Source organism: Lepisma saccharinum, chromosome 13 (genome assembly GCF_977018435.1).
Source record: "Lepisma saccharinum chromosome 13, izLepSacc3.1, whole genome shotgun sequence".
Lineage (NCBI taxonomy): Eukaryota > Metazoa > Arthropoda > Insecta > Zygentoma > Lepismatidae > Lepisma > Lepisma saccharinum.
Genome location: NC_139241.1, coordinates 64236965 through 64253066, shown reverse-complemented (window position 1 = coordinate 64253066; position 16102 = coordinate 64236965). Strand labels below are relative to the sequence as shown.

The 16102-nt window shown below is 38.6% G+C and overlaps 2 protein-coding genes across 4 annotated transcripts in view; one reads left to right on the top strand and one right to left on the bottom strand.

Moving 5' to 3' along the window:
* The window catches only part of LOC145997380 (tRNA (guanosine(18)-2'-O)-methyltransferase TARBP1), a 36865-nt gene extending 35698 nt beyond the window's left edge, over positions 1 to 1167 (top strand). For all 3 annotated transcript variants that reach the window (XM_083134354.1, XM_083134355.1, XM_083134356.1), the window contains exon 11: positions 912 to 1167. In XM_083134354.1, the coding sequence (XP_082990480.1) occupies positions 912 to 1083 (172 nt within the window). In that variant the 3' untranslated portion in view covers positions 1084 to 1167. The remainder of the gene's footprint in view (positions 1 to 911) is intronic.
* Positions 1168 to 1846: 679 nt separating this feature from the next.
* Positions 1847 to 15708, bottom strand: l(2)dtl (WD40 domain-containing protein denticleless). The gene is made up of 8 exons (XM_083134352.1): positions 15545 to 15708; positions 12980 to 13213; positions 11369 to 11557; positions 10038 to 10154; positions 9003 to 9126; positions 6803 to 7008; positions 5823 to 6025; positions 1847 to 4158 (listed from the first exon to the last, which is right to left on the bottom strand). Exons 1-8 carry the CDS (start codon positions 15585 to 15587, stop codon positions 3271 to 3273), a joined length of 2004 nt encoding a protein of 667 aa, XP_082990478.1. The 5' UTR covers positions 15588 to 15708; the 3' UTR covers positions 1847 to 3270.
* Between the last annotated feature and the right edge of the window lie 394 nt (positions 15709 to 16102).

Sequence of the window (16102 nt, the reverse complement as noted above, 5' to 3'; positions counted from 1 at the left end):
ACGTTTCTCTTCATAAACTCTTATTTTCTCGTATAATATCTAAGAAACTAAAAGCTAAAATATACAAAATAGTAATTTTGCCTGTAGTATTATATGGATGTGAAACCTGGTCCCTTACATTAAAAAAGGAGCATAAATTAAGGGTACTGTATTTGCAAATAAAAGCGTTAGGAAAATATTTGGACTTAAAAGGGATGAGAAGACAGTGAGTGGAGAAGGCTACATAATTTAGCAATATGTTGCTAATGAAAATGCACGTGAAAGAACTGTTTACAGAAATTTGTGTTATGTACTACAGAGGAAGGACACATCACTGTGTTTATGTATATTTCATCATTTGTTTTTATCATTGTGATTAATGTTTGATTAGTTACCATTTTTCTTTATTTCCTTCCCAGTTATGTTATAGAAAGCACTATATTCCACAAGCTTTCCTTTTTCAAAGAAACTTGATTTTTATTATTTAGCATCGCTTCTCTGCCACTTTTTGTTAATCACGACAATGAGGACGAGTGATATTGTGATGAAAGGACTCACATTATGGAAAGTTTCTTTGAAAAGCTGACCTCCATGGCAGAGTGGTTAGCACAGTATGCTGTGGATTCCAGGTTTGAATCCTGAACTGGGCATGGGCGTTTGTTTCTTTGTGAGAGTCCTTTCATCACAATATCACTCGTCCTCATTGTTGTGATTAACAAAAAGTGCCAGAGAAGCGATGCTAAATAATAAAAATCAAGTTTCTTTGAAAAAGGAAAGCTTGTGGAATATAGTGCTTTCTATAACATAACTGGGAGGGAAATAAAGAAAAATGGTAACTAATCAATACCTTTACGAATACAAAACTATTTTTCTACATTAAAACTTCAATGGGAAATTGTAAGAAGCCTTTGACTTTTTTTTTTTTTTTGTAGGAACGAGAAAGAGGGGATACCAGCTAACTTGCTGCCACTGGTAGATGTGTGTGTGGAAGTTCCACAGCAGGGACTGATTCGCTCATTGAATGTCCATGTGACGGGCGCCATCTTCATCTGGGAGTATTCAAAGCAGCATCACTTGGGTTGTACACAAGGGGAGGAGACATAACCCTTTTTTTTTTTTTTTTTTTGCGTGTGTACTAAGTGGAAAGTCTCAATGTCCTGTAATCGAAACATATCCTCATCAATAAAATGGAAAATTGATGCATTTACGATTTTTTTTTTTTATGTTAAGGTCATTAAGTTTAATGTGATGTAGTCTATTCAGTCCTTTGCAATCACACTAGTGGCAAAAATGAGATTCAAATATAAATCAGAGGGTTCAATTTCCCCTTATTTTGAGAAAATACAGTAATGTCCAAAAGATCGATCTCTGCCAGACCTCATTCATTAAGAAGTTTCCATTGCATAGGGTCAACCAATTTAGTAATAAGGTGTGTTTTATACAGCTTATATTGATATACTTATACATTACATTGCATTTCCGTTCTGCAAATAGTTATAAAGAAACAAAATGCTGAATACCGAGATGAGTGTACCACTTGCAGTTTCTTAAGTGTGAAATAACTTTAAGGGGGCCAGGCTCTTTTGTTAAAAAAAAAAAAATCCATTCCACTTATCTTCATGTTCCTTGCTTTAATTTCAGCTACTTTTTTTTAAACCATGCTGTTAGGTTATATTCTTAAAATCTCTTACACTTTTATCCAATACCACCTTACCAAGTTTTGACACCTTGCATGGAACTACAATGATGCAAAGAATGGATGAGGTGTACAAAACAAAACACCTTTGGAGAAGAAAAATATTTTATAAAGGATATTACAAAACACAATAACAAATGTATCACATTTAAAACAAAATTGTTTACAATATAAACCCGGAGATGATTCCAGAACAGCATTACAGAATAGTACACACACTATTGTATTTCCTATTGCAGTGGAACCGTGGTTTTAGGTCTTCTCAGAGAAATACAACATACTCAATATGCAGAAAACTTTCAGAAAGTAAAATAAAAAATGAAAGCCACACAACTCTGACAGTTAATAACATGAATACCATAGAAGATACATTCAGAGGAACTTTTTGAAATACTGAGATACTTGTTTCACTGGCAGTCTGCCTCACACTACTTCTAGAAATAAATTAGAATGGTGTAGCTTCCTTCTAAACCCAAATTGGTTGAGGGAGAGAGAGAACAGTGATATGCAGATGGACAAAGAGTATGTCATTTTACCAGGACCCAACTTAAAATTAAGAGGAGTTCAACATTATTGTTTCTTTAAAAAGAAATACATGCAAATTAAATGTACTGTATAAAAACATTTTTTAAAAAAAGTATGAACCCCAATTAAGGATTGCAAACTGCTGCACAATCTTGAATATCTTACAAAATGCTGACATGTGCCAGAGTTATGTTACAACAGTGTTTATGTATTATTTCATAGCCCAAATATCAAAGTCATATTTCCTGTCATTGGTCTAATTTCCAATTCTCCAAAGAAGGACTTTACGTCATATAAGACATTACGATGATACAGGATAAAATCACAAAAAAAATAGATAAATAGTGACAGATGCTGTTAAGCTAGTGGCTCAACATGTAAATGAAGCAGTGCCATTATCAGACCAGCATCAAAATACAAGTGACCATATCGACTAAGCAGTGTGTTATATGGAATTTAACTGTTGAAGTCTTTCCGCAAATCATGCAAAATAACTAACAGCATGACAGGTGGGAGAGAGAGTCTCTCCCCTCCAAAGTGACACTAAACTGGAGATTCCAAGTTAGATTTGCTCTGATAATAATCATCAAAGGTGAAAGTCAGTACAGGGCAATAATTATGGATGAGGATCAACATGCTAGTAGACTGCATATGAGAACTTGCAACAATTAAGTTAAGTTTAGAGACAGCACACACACACATACACATTTGGACATTCATACAAAAATTGAAATGCAGAAAGCTCATGATTCCACATTTGCAATTGAAATGCATAAATATCAGTCTTATTTGTTGATAGTACAAAAAAAATGTAACCTTTAGTTTTGACTACGTTGTCTTATACAGGTTTCAAGTGCGATCAATTTTGCCACTTTTTTTCTGGCAGCTTCGTCAGGCATGTACTGGTTGGTTGCAGTGTCAACATGATTTTTCTCGCCCCTGAGGGGTTTAGTTGTGCTAATTGACACAAAGAAAGTGTGCCACCAAACCAACGGCACTGCCTATCACCAGAAATGTGGTATAATTGATGCTGCTTCTTCTATTGAACTAGGAGTAAGCTGTGCAATACATTATGTTGACTTTGTAAAAAACTGCGAGATATTCTCAGTTTTGAGTTTCCTCTTGACTGCAGACCGCCGCTGTGCAGACCTTGGAGTTAAATCCACACTCTTCGCCCTCTTCCTTTCTTGCTTCAATTTCGTCAGCCAATCCACTTGACGGTTCTTCTTTGCACTGGATGAGTACTGGCGACGCGGCAGCTGCCCATCAACAACAAAGTTTGGAAGGTTCAGGGTGGGTGAAAACTCCAGACGGTTCACTTGCCTTTTCTCGCACACTGTACCAGATATTTTCTCGACTCCCAGGTCCACCTCCTTCATGTTGTCCCCATTGCCAGAATCTGAGCCAAAGAGATTCCTACCCTTCCTCACAGTTCCGCATATGTTTTCTCCCGAATCAGTCTTCACGGGGGACAAAACCTTCCTCTTATCCCCACTGCTCCTCTGCGCCACCGAAGCGTTGCCACCTTCACACAGTTCACTAAAAGTGGCAGGGAGCTTGTTCTCAATGTTTTCTCCCTCGTTTGCATCCTTGAGTGACAGACCCCCAAAGCCCCTCGGTTGGAACAGGGAAAAGGGGGAGCAGAGGTGAAGTGCACTCATGCTGCTACTATTGCTGTTGCTTCCACAAGAATCCTGAGGGCTCATGTCAACCGTTTCAGAGGCAGAAGCTTTGGGTGTTCTCTCCTGATTTTGAACCCACTTTTTGAACGTCTTTGGTGTCTCGAAGGCTGCATTGTTGGTAGGACTAGAAGATTCAGGGTTGTTTACTGCATCAAACTCTTCATCTGTTTGCGAGACAGACTCCGCCCAACCTCTGAGCAGGAATCCATCATCCTCCCCCTCCTCTGGAGCCACCTTCCAGATTCTGTATCGGAAGTCGTCAGAACACGTCACAATCTGAAATACACAAGGATGACTTTATTTCATTGCAAGCACAACTGCCACAAATAATGTGTCTGCCTTGGTGGCTGAAGCACCCTGAAAGACTATCTGCAAGCCTTTGAAGCCCATTGGCCATTTACTCATTGTAAAATAAATAAAATCACGTTCCACTCAAAGAAGATAAAATATCTAATGTTTCATTAGCATCCAACACTGTGCGAAGTGATGACATGAAGATTTTGGTTTCTAGGTGTACAATGTTTTTCAAGGATGATGTGTATTCCTCAGGATGCAATTTATAATTTCATAGAGAATGTCAGAACAGGTGATTGTGCATACACATTCACGTGCCTAATGAGGGGAGGAAAGAAGCATTAAAACTATTTTGCTAGATTGCAATCATGCAAATTTGGAATCACCACTTTCTGAAGGTACCGTATTTACTCATGTATAATGTGCATTTTTTTCCAAAATTTTTGGCCCCAAAAACCATGGTGCATATTACTACAGGGTCCATTCCATTATTTTGTGACACTTAAATCCTACAGTTTCTGAATATGGCAACAGTATTCCATTCAAGATAGCGACACTAATGTGCAATGCGGTTGAAATAAGCTCATCACAAAATGAAGGAACATTCTTGAATGGTACTTTGGATGAAAGAAAAGGAAAAGCAGTGCAATTCAGACGGAATTCGATTTTGATTTGATCTATTTTACTTCGCTTCTTGTGCCACTTTGGCTAATTTGCGAAGATGGGGATGAGTGATGATATGATAAAATTGATGAATAGACATCACAAATGTCTATGCCCAAGGCAGGATTCGAATCCGGACGGGGGCCAGCTAGGCGGAATTTGAGCATGCACCTCCCGTCAAATAGGATGCGTGCCGGACCCTGTAGCCGAGTGGTTAGCACATCGTGCTGCGACGCCAAGGGTCCCGGGTTTGAATCCCACTCAGGCTTGGTTGTTTGTGAATGTCCATTCATCAATTTCATCACTCACCCCATCTTCGCAAATTAGCCAAGAGGCACAAACCGTGAAGTGAAATAACCTAAATCAATCAAAAACATAGGATGGATGCATATCAGCGGTATTTGTTGGGCAAGAAATAATAGAAAATGACTTCCTGAGCACTGCAAATCCATAACGTAATTTTGATCTTGCTTTCTACTATTGCAGAATAAATAAGGTGGTTAAAGAGTGAAAGCTTTGGGATGCTAAACACAATGGAAGGAGAGGTGGCATGGGTTGGTGACATAGTTTACACGAGAGGATATTCTCCTCATTGAATAGGTATGATGCAATTTACTCTTGATCGGCACAGTAACAGCCTTAAGACCTACAAGTAAGAAATCCATTGTTGAACCTGAATTGAACTGCGCATTACATAAGAGATATAATTGTTAGTTCCTTTTCCTCATCAAAAACCAGGGTGCACATTATACACTCATAAATATGGTAATACAATTGCATTTTATCTGGCACTAATTTCCAATTTGTTTTTGTAGGTCAAAATCCAAAAAGGAAGAAAGAACAAAGCAATCCGTAATTAAAGGCTAAATGCTCAGGCGTTTGAACTAAATTAAGGCATCCATTTTGGTCTCATGAAACATCACCCTTGTTTTGTTAACAGTCTGAGGATCTGTAGTGAGCAAAGCATTATTTTCTGCACTTACCTTCACATCTCCCGTAGGACACCAGGCAACGCATGTCACCTCTGCCCTGTGGCCCTGCAGCTTAGCAATGGGTCTTCCAGGTTGCGAGGTGTTCCAGATGTAGGCATTCGTGTCTGTGGAACCACTGAGGAGGTAACGGCCATCCGGACTCAGGCAGCACTTCACATAGAATGTAGAGTTTCGGTGGCCAAAGAATCTTGCAACTGGAAGAAAAAGCATTACAGAATGTCAGTGGTGAGAGAAACAGAAACATCACCTACACTGTAACATAATCGAGTCTACATATCTTGAGCAGGGAAAAACTGAACAATACCAAAAGATAAGAGCATGCATATCCACATGGCAAAAATTGGCACAGCCAAGATTAACATGGGTCTGCTCAAACTGCCAACAATGCTGTTAGAGATTCTTGTACTTTATAGCAATTTACAACTATTCTAAACTGCTAGAACATTAACTAATGCATTGTAATTTTACAATATTGATATACCAAGGTTTTCCCCTAATTTTGCCAAAAATACCTCCCCTGAGTTTTCCAAACATTTCAAATTACCAAACCAATTTTAATTATTTTCAACCTAGGGTTTTAAAATGTGCAAATCCCTACTGACTGCAAATGCAACAATCACATTGTTTCTAAAGATATCAGTTTGGCTGTTACAGAGAGAGAGGCAGTTCATTCTAATCAACCTACAGTCATTTTTCCACGCAGTTCCTTTGTTCGTGATCGATTTGGCCACATGTCTGGTTGCTTTATAATTAATGTAAAATTATCTACCATTACTTCTCCAGTTTTTGCCCAAAATTAGTCTTCTGCGAAATTCAAAGGTAAAAGTCAAAGATTTTTCACCGCTTATGTAATCTTTATGTCACACCCCACGAGGAAAGAAAATGGTCTTATTGTATTCAATGCAACCACGTCCATGAAGTTAAAAGTACCTCTTGTTATGCTTCTAATGTAGGATAAAGAAGATCCATACCTGGCTTGCTTTCGTAGGTGGAAACATTGTAGCAGTAGATGTTGTTGTCCATGCAATTGGCATATAGCTTCATCTTCCCTGGATCCAGTTCCACGCTGGTGAACCCATTCTTTGCAGTCTTCCCAGGGTACGGAAGCTTGTGCTTTGGCAAAGGGTCTCCTCTGTATGCAGAGTAGTTCTTCCTTAAGTCCCACACCTTTATGATCCTGTGCAGGCGTTGAGAAAGCAATTTTTTAGAACATCGAACATTTTGCAACATGTAAATTACCAAAAACACAGGGAATCAGAGATTTTGAATGGAGCATATGTCTCTACAAGAACTTAAAACCTGGAACCATTTAGTGCTGTTCGAAGATTGACTTTCACTTAAGAGTTCATTTAAAAAGTCTATTTTAATGATATATGTAATGACAATTATGCTGTGAAGCTCTATGGATGGGGCATGGCAGTAAATAACCCCCCACCCCTTGAAAAAAGCGCATGGTTTAAGCTAGGTTGGTTTTCAGATTAAAATCCACAAGTTTGATCATTTTTACACTACAATTTACCAAATAGCAAATTTTTAAGCACTTTTACCTTATCAGTACACCTTTCAAATGAGAGTGTAATGCATGAAGGCTCGAGCAATTTACATAACTTCTCAACTTCTGCTGGAAAACTTTATACAAGGATTGATCAAATGAAAAGGTACAAAACGACACTGTCGGTGTAAATGAATACTTTATTCAAAGTATCCTCCATAGGCCTGAGCACATTGATCCCATTGATGAACAAGCCGAATGATTCCTTTTTCCCAGAATTCCTTTGGCCATGACGCGACCCAGTCCTTCACAGCGTCCTTGAGTTCATCGTCTGAGGTGAAGCGCCTTCCTTTGAGATGCTTTTTCAGGGGACCAAACACATGGAAGTCACAGGGGGATAAGTCCGGACTGTAGGGCAGATGGTCTAGCTGCTCCCACTTGAACCTGGTCAGTTCCGCGTTTGTGACCCTGGAGACGTGTGTACGTGCGTTATCATGGAGCAGAACCACACCCTCCATGAGCAGCCCCGGTCGTTCGCCTTCCCCGTAAACGTTCACCATCCGGCGATGAATATCGGCCGGTTTAACACCTTCCGCTGTCAGAAAATGGATAACGCCTCGCTGCTCCTCAACAGTCGAATTTGCCAATGTTAACGCCATCCTGTCCGAACACGCACTGCCGAGTCACTAGGACGGCGCTCTGTATCGGAGCCTCTGCTCTCTTCTGCGCATGCGCGTTCGATGCATGCTCCGATGCCGCGTGGTGACTCCAATCGCACCCCTACATATCATGCTACGTTCTCCCATCGCGGCATCGGTATTATATAAACGACTCCGTTGTTACGACGTTTCGTACCTTTTCATTTGATCAACCCTTGTATATAGAAGCATGCCAATTTCGTTTTTGACGAAAACAGGAAATATGAAATAACATGCTATATGTTCATTCTTCATGTTTCTGTAAGGTGATGTGCATTTTCCTACCCTGTTTTGTCACGAAATAATGCAAAATGAGAAATATACTCAAACACGAAATTTACCGTTTATATACCGACACGACACTTTCTCAAGTCTGAAGTATCCTGCGAGTTATGCAATTCATGGAAAATTGATTAATTCTGCTGTACATATTTGAGAAGCAAAAATGGACCCCTTTACATAGGAATAAACTTAATACTCTGGGAATTACATAAATATGCTATTAGAAGGGATAAGTTTACTTTGTGTAATAAGGGCAGTTTTTAAATCAAATTTAGGATTTTATTCAATTTTAAAACCAAAATGTCATTTTATATAGCACTTTTGATGTGATTATTCACCGCTACAACACCGAAATGTTATATTATTTACCGCTTTTGAACCTGAAATAAGACTGTTTTTGTACCGAAATGTTGCTATTTTATTTACCAAAAATGTGCACCTCTATTTATATAACAACTTCCGATGGAAAGGCGAGTCACAGGACTTTGTTACACCTCTAAGCATGCAACTTATGGAATGCTTCATCATTATCACTCCAAGTAACAGATTCTACATAAGAATATGATGATTGCTGGGAAACACATGATGACAAGTCGGTGAAAAGAGTTCTCCCAGTATTCTTGGGATAGATCAAAATGCACCAATAAAATAGGAAGATTTTATGTGTGATTATTTAGAACATGAGGAATCCACACTTACCCATCACCAGCTCCACATGAGATGAGGGAGTTCTCATCCTGGAAGACAAGCCCAGTGATGCTGTTCCCGCAGTTGGCACACGTCGTGGTTCTGCCTCGCTTCGACTTCGATGGAAAAGAATCAGCTGGGAAGAAATGAACATAGTTATTGCATTCACCAAACTTTTTCAGGTTTTCAGTGTAGTCATGTTCAACAGTAATATTTTAAAAATCGAAGAGAATAAATCTCTTAATGTGTAATGTTTCAACTCTACGTGCGCTAGCTGGTGGTCGAGCACATTAAGCAGTTTGCTTTCAATCTTACCACTGCAGTTCCTGGTTTGAGTTCCAACTTGAGCATGGGTGTTATTGTGATTGCGCTGCTGCATCAGTTTCATGTAATCATCGCTCATCACCAACATTAGTCAAAGTGGCAAGAGAAGCGATGCTAAATAACAAAAATACAAACAAATACAAAAAAACATGAATGAAACATTAGATCAGGGGCACTGAAACTACTTTTGCATACAGGGCCAGTGAAGAATAGTTTGAGGGCATTATTGCAGTCTACTTGCACTAAATATAATGCCTCAATATAAAATTCGAGGATTTTAATTGGTGCAACCCATGTAGAAGTTTCTCGAATCCACCACTGCTTTTACTCTTAAGTTCTTTTTATCTTTACTTTCGATGTAGTTCCCACACCGTGGCTGTGCGGTCAAGGCATCATGGTTTGGACTCTGGCTACTGGACATGTACAGGTTCGAGTCTCCTGGGGAGGAAGTGTATGGGACCAGTGACCACCCACCAACGTGACGAAATTGGGGAGCTACGAATGAGTAGTGTAACATGGTCGTGGAAACCTACAATTCCTGGGGGTTCATCATGAAGGAGGCCAGCAGTCGGTAGGTAGGCACTGGCTCTCACAGGGGGGGGTGTTAAGTTATGTTACTTTCGATGTATATGCAAAGAATATAGTCATACAAAAAAGGCAGTTCCAGAAAAATGTTTGAATCTGCAGGCACAAGAATGATGTAGAAATTGATTTATCACCTACCAGGAACATCATGAGCGTTTGAGATGAAGTTGTCTGGTTTCTTTTGCAAAGTTCCATGACTGCATCGACTGTCCCATATCATTATCATTCCATCTCGTGCTCCGGTCACTATCACAGCTGCAAAGCAAGAGAATGCATAATGTATCTCAAAGAATAATTAATTGCAACAAAAAAAATATCTAGTACTAATAGTAACAGATACTTCGACTAATGAACATTGAGTAACAGCACGTAAACATTATGTAACAATTAACCGACTCATCATTTGATTGACATGTAAACCGAGAGAAACAAGGGTCCAACTTACAATGCTAATCTCATTCAGCATGTGCCTGTTCCAATTCATATGAATTTGCTGAATGTCCACATCCATGTTGTTTAGAGGTATATGAACATCTTTGTACATAACTACTACTTTGGTCTGTATATTTTCATATGTATTGTACACAGACTGCTGCATCAGCATTATTTATGATGACACTTTTGAATATTGTTTGAAGTACAACTGGAAAATGGCAGTAGAATACCCACCCACTAATATTTTGAACAACTTTTTTTAAAATTGATACAGGTAATGCAGATTGTCATGCTGCTTTAGTATTTTCCCATTTTCTTCTTTTGATGTACTTGTATGTAACATGTTCTCTTAACTGAAGATGCATCACATGTGAGTAGGTTAGACCAGTTCAATTCATTGTGGCTGCTGTAGGCACAATTGCAGGGGGCAAAATTTAAAAGACAAATGACTCCCATAACCTGCTTTTGGGACAAAATTTCTGCACAATTACAGTTTCCCAAAACTCCAAATATACATACTGTACAAATTTCAAATCTTGCACCGCACTAATTTTGAAAATCAAAAATTTTTTTTACACTGTTACAAACATGGAGAAAATCATACAGAAGTCAAGTAAAATGTATGAGAAGAATACCTGCTTTAACATAAGCATACTTTCAACATCATACTCCTTGGTTACATAATAAATTCAGAACCTATTTAATATCAATTGTTTGTTTTTGATTGTGCACTACAAACAAAATAACAATAAATGTCCCCAAGTTATCACTCAGTCCAACATATAATGTGCAACCAGATTTATTAAATTAAAAAGAAGAAAAGTATCTCCCCAAGGCATATGCACTTCATTCAATAAAGCACTTTTCCATGTGTGTAAATAAACACACATTTCTGTGCTGGTTTCACTAAAAGGCCATAGCATTTTAGGTTTATTTTCTGTGGCTTGTTCATCATGAGGTCACATGCCTTATTGACTACAAGTAAACAACACAAATGGATAACAATTTTATGTTATCCTGTTTGGTGCATTTACCTTTGTCCTGAGGCCTGAAGATGGCAGTTTTCACACTACGTGTGTGTCCCTGGAACCTCGTCAGGTGTGTGAAGGCTGGTCCACTGACATCCCAGAGAGCGGCCGTTTGGTCACCGGATGCCGTCACCAGCTTCTGCTCCCCCTCCATCCACGTGACGTCAAAGATTGCATTGTTGTGAGCCAGGAAGCCTGAATGGGGAAACAGAAAGTTCTGTTATCTTGTGATGATGCAAAAATATATATTGTTACACTAGTACTAGAATTCAAATCTTTACAGGTTGCCTGTGTAATTACAAGACTGTATCCTTGAAATGGATGTGAAATGCAGCAAAATTAAGAAGTTCAGTCACTGCAAGTACAAATTTATTGTTGTTAGTTGTGACAAATCATAATTTTGAATATGCCATCAATAATTTTTCTTTAACAATAATGCAATTTCGTTTTCCTAGAAAATTTTATCTAAAGTGGTAATATCACCCTCCATCGAGGCAACAGGTGCTGGAACACAAGTTGTTGCCATATATTTTCTTTGAACTTCTTCGGAATACTTGCTAAATAATGTACGGGATAAACAATACAAAAAAGTGCGTGCACTGAAAAAAGGAGCTACCTGTTGCTGCAGATGCATGGTTTGTGCTCTGTGTAATTGGCACCAAATATTGTTTTTCTGCAGATTCACGATTACAGAAATCAATTATACTTTGCTTACCATCTCATGTGCTTCGCTATGCCCAGTAGCAATTTTCCTTCTTACACTAGAATACCATGAAAAAACTATAAAAAAATTAATGCTCATACACTTTCAAAAGTGCACTGACCACAGAAGAAGTCTTTCTACTATCCCTAAAATCTCCAAATGGACTGTTTTCTTCCCTGCACCCAGCTAACCCTCATTTGGGGCATCTTCTCATGAGCTGAGTGCTGTGCATACTGTTTAATTAACATAAAACTAAAAATCCAAGTAGGGAAGGGGAAGCAACTTCCTCATTGCCAATTTGCAACCAGTTTTGAAGATGCAGCTATAAATTTAGCCATGCAAAGTACCAATTGACAGATACTAGTAGCTCATTCTCATCAGACAAAGTATGTATCTAAAATTGACGTAATGGGTGTGGAGTTACGAGCCTCGCACATTCTTGAACTTTGCCAGAAAAAATCTCAGTCACCCTGTGAATCATGCCTGCATCTCCTGCCATGCAGATTGGGACACTGCATCTCTCAAACTAAAATATTATTGACTGACTGATAAATTTAGTTTATTTTTACTGCACATTTCTGCCACTTTTGACTAATCACAAAGATGAGAATGAGTGATAAGATGATGGAATTGATGAAGGTACACTCACAAACGATGCCCAGTCTGGGTTTCAAACTTGGTACCCCTGGCACCATAGCATGCTATGCTAACCACTTTGCCACATAGGTTGGCTAATAACATAATTGTTTACAAATAATTGAATTTTAACAATTTTTGCAAATATAAATAACTAATATGATCACTACTTGAGATTAACGCTATAAAATTGCCAACATAGAATATACAGACACAGTGTAGCAGACTGAATTTGAAAGTCACTGATACCGGCAGACAATGATTAAGCCAATTTTTACCTTCTGTGTATTCATTCCTGCTCTTGATGTTCGTGTCCTGAAGACCTATCTTGCCATCTTCATTAGCCAGGGCCAGAATGTGGTGGCAGCTGGGAGCAGAGGAGAACTTGCATGCGTACATTGGAGACTCAACATTGACATCCTGCACCAAGTAGTTTGGTTCCATACCATGGTACTCATCTTGCGAGTGGCACTTGAGTCGCAGGATGGCCAAGTTGTAGTCCTTGCAGATCTCTGAAACAAAAATTAACAGTATTGGCAGATTCTACAGTCAAAGCAATATTGAAAAACTGTGGTGAAATGATGTTAAGTTTACTTTGTTTTATGACTTTTTAGCAGTTTTACAGGATGAGCAAAAATACTAGAAGAGTGCGAAAGCAAGTTTGAATAAATTAATTTGTGCCTTTTAAAGATTTCACTGTCCGGAAACCTCGGTAACAGTTCCATATGGGCACAACATCTCTCACTCATTTAGTTCGGCATTTTTAACATTAGTATTTATGTATTCTGCATTGGGAAATATTCTTCAAGGTTGCATGTTGCTTTTTTCACGAAAATAATTTCATTTTTCACATTAACAGTAATTTTTGTTCTTCCTTTTCTCGCTTGCGCAACATACAATATGGCGGGCTCCACTTGAGTCACGTTGTGCATCATCAGTGGGTATGCAGTGTTTCCAACCTTCACCGAAAAATACCTACTTTCGTGTTTGTCACATGTGCAAATTGTACACTATGCATGGATTGTTTTTTAATTTAACTATGCTTGCCTAACCTAACCCAACCTAACCTTACCAGAAATGGTCCGTGGGGCTAGCCCCACAAACCATTGACGGATAGCGCCAAAAATAAAAGTAACGTCTATTGTGCGTCGGAGAGATATTTTTCTTGAAAAACACATGAATTCCAGGGCACATAGATTCCATGGCAAAAGAAAACACCTCCACGTACTGTCAACATGCTACAGAAACTCATTTCCGTAAGTAGTTTCTTCTGTAAAATGAAGAAATATGTTGTGCCCATACGGAATCGATTTCTCAAGAAAACCAATGTTAATCGTAAGATTTTGAGTTTCGAATACTTAAAGAACGAAATATATATTCCTGATATTACGACGAACCTGAAATTTTAACTATGTTAACCTAACCGAACCATGCATGGTCGTGGGGCTATCAGTGAATGGTTTGTGGGGCTACCCTGCATCTTTCGAGGGGTGTAAGGCTAATTGCGACCACGGACGTAGCACTTGAGCGACAAACTTTCATAGCCCGGAAAAAAAGAAAGCTTGGTTCCTGAGAGAAAGGGGCCAGCACCTGAATTATTTGTAGTTTTGACTATCCCTGATCAAGATACACATACATCTATCCCTATATGAATTGAATTCTATACATGTCTACATGCGAGATTAGTTACTGCATATTTTGCGTATTACCATAAACTAAGAACCCACTTTTCAAACCATAATTTCTTCAAGCCTTGAACTTTTGGTAACAGTTTCATACATCGGAGACGCATTTCTTCAATTTTACACAAGAAACTATTTACGGAAATGAGTTTCTCCAAGGTTTACAACGTTCGTCGAGGTATTTTCTTTCATCGTGGAATATATTTAACCAGGAAATCATGTATTTTTCAAGAGAAATATCTCACCGACGCACAATTGCCATTGCTTTCATTTGCTTGCCCTACGACAACCGGATGCTGCGTACGTTTGATGACGTGAGCCCCTGTCAGTGTTTAAAATTCTTTTTTTTTTCACTATGCTTGCCTAACGTAACCAAACCTAAACTAACTTTATCGCAAATGGTTCGTGGCGCTATCCATGAATGGTTCTTGGGGCTATCCGTGAATGGTTCTTGGAGCTATCCGTGTATGGTTCATGGGGTTATCCATCAGCTACCCATGCAAAATGTACAATTTGCATAAGTGACGAACACGATAGTAGGTACTTTTGGGTGAAGGATGTTGGAAAACACTGCATGCCCACTACGGTAGTCAAGATTTGCCCGCCATAGATTGTTATGTAAGCGAAAAAAGGAGTCAAAGAAATTACTCGCTATGTGAAAAATTGTGGGTTTTTTTCGGATAAAAAGCATAATGGCACCTTTAACTATGTTCCGCAATACACAATTGGCAAGTACGAACCATGCGAAACACAAAATATCCGATTTTAATGTGTCTCCGATCTATGAAACTGGTACCAAACGTTCTTATAGGCTTCTCTCAAATTCACTGACCATACTGAGTTATCACAAGGATTACTTACAGTTTCTAGAACGTGAAGCCGCGCCACCGCTTAACTATGTTAGGAAAAAATCGACTGAGAATGTTTCAAGAAATAAGTGTGTAAATCACTAACATGCAAGTTATGATTTTTTTAAAAAAATAAGAGTAGCTGCAAAGATTTATCATGAGAAGAAAATACTTTTTTGTACACAATTACAGCATGGAAGAGACGAACGTGAATTCACATTGTATTCACATTTCCACAACGGCGTCCTAAATTCTCCTACTAGAGAACGTATATAATTTTTATGTAAAATCGGACAAGTTCACAACCACTTACTTCCAGTAAGTTCCCTTCGCCTTATAGAACACAAGTAATCCATTTCACATGAACATTGCTCATTAAAACATTATATTTTCATGAACTTTCCATAACTTAAATAAAGTTTCTCTCAAAACATGTCACAGTTAGCGCGGGAAGAGTGAACCATGTTCGCAGAGTTGCCAGAAAGGGAACGCCTGACGCTATGGAAAGGGATCTACCTTATTGCACCCCATTTGAGCAACCTTTCGTTCGCAATACTAGCTAGACCAGGAATGCCTGCCTATCTTGTTAGGTTCTATTGGTTCTATTAGCATAAATGCACTGACACATTTTTATTTATGCTAAGACATCTGAACCTAGCTAGCCTAACCTAACAACTTAGGCATTTCTCCCGTGACGTCAGAACGCAAGGTTGATCATGGGGTTGTTAGTAGTATGTTATTAGTAGAGACCGGATGTTTAGGCACTAAAAACATATAAAATAGGCAGGCAAATAAGCACTTATAATTTTCAAAATAGGCATTAAAATACAAATAGGCAATAAAAAAGGCAATGAAATTTAACTCAAAATAA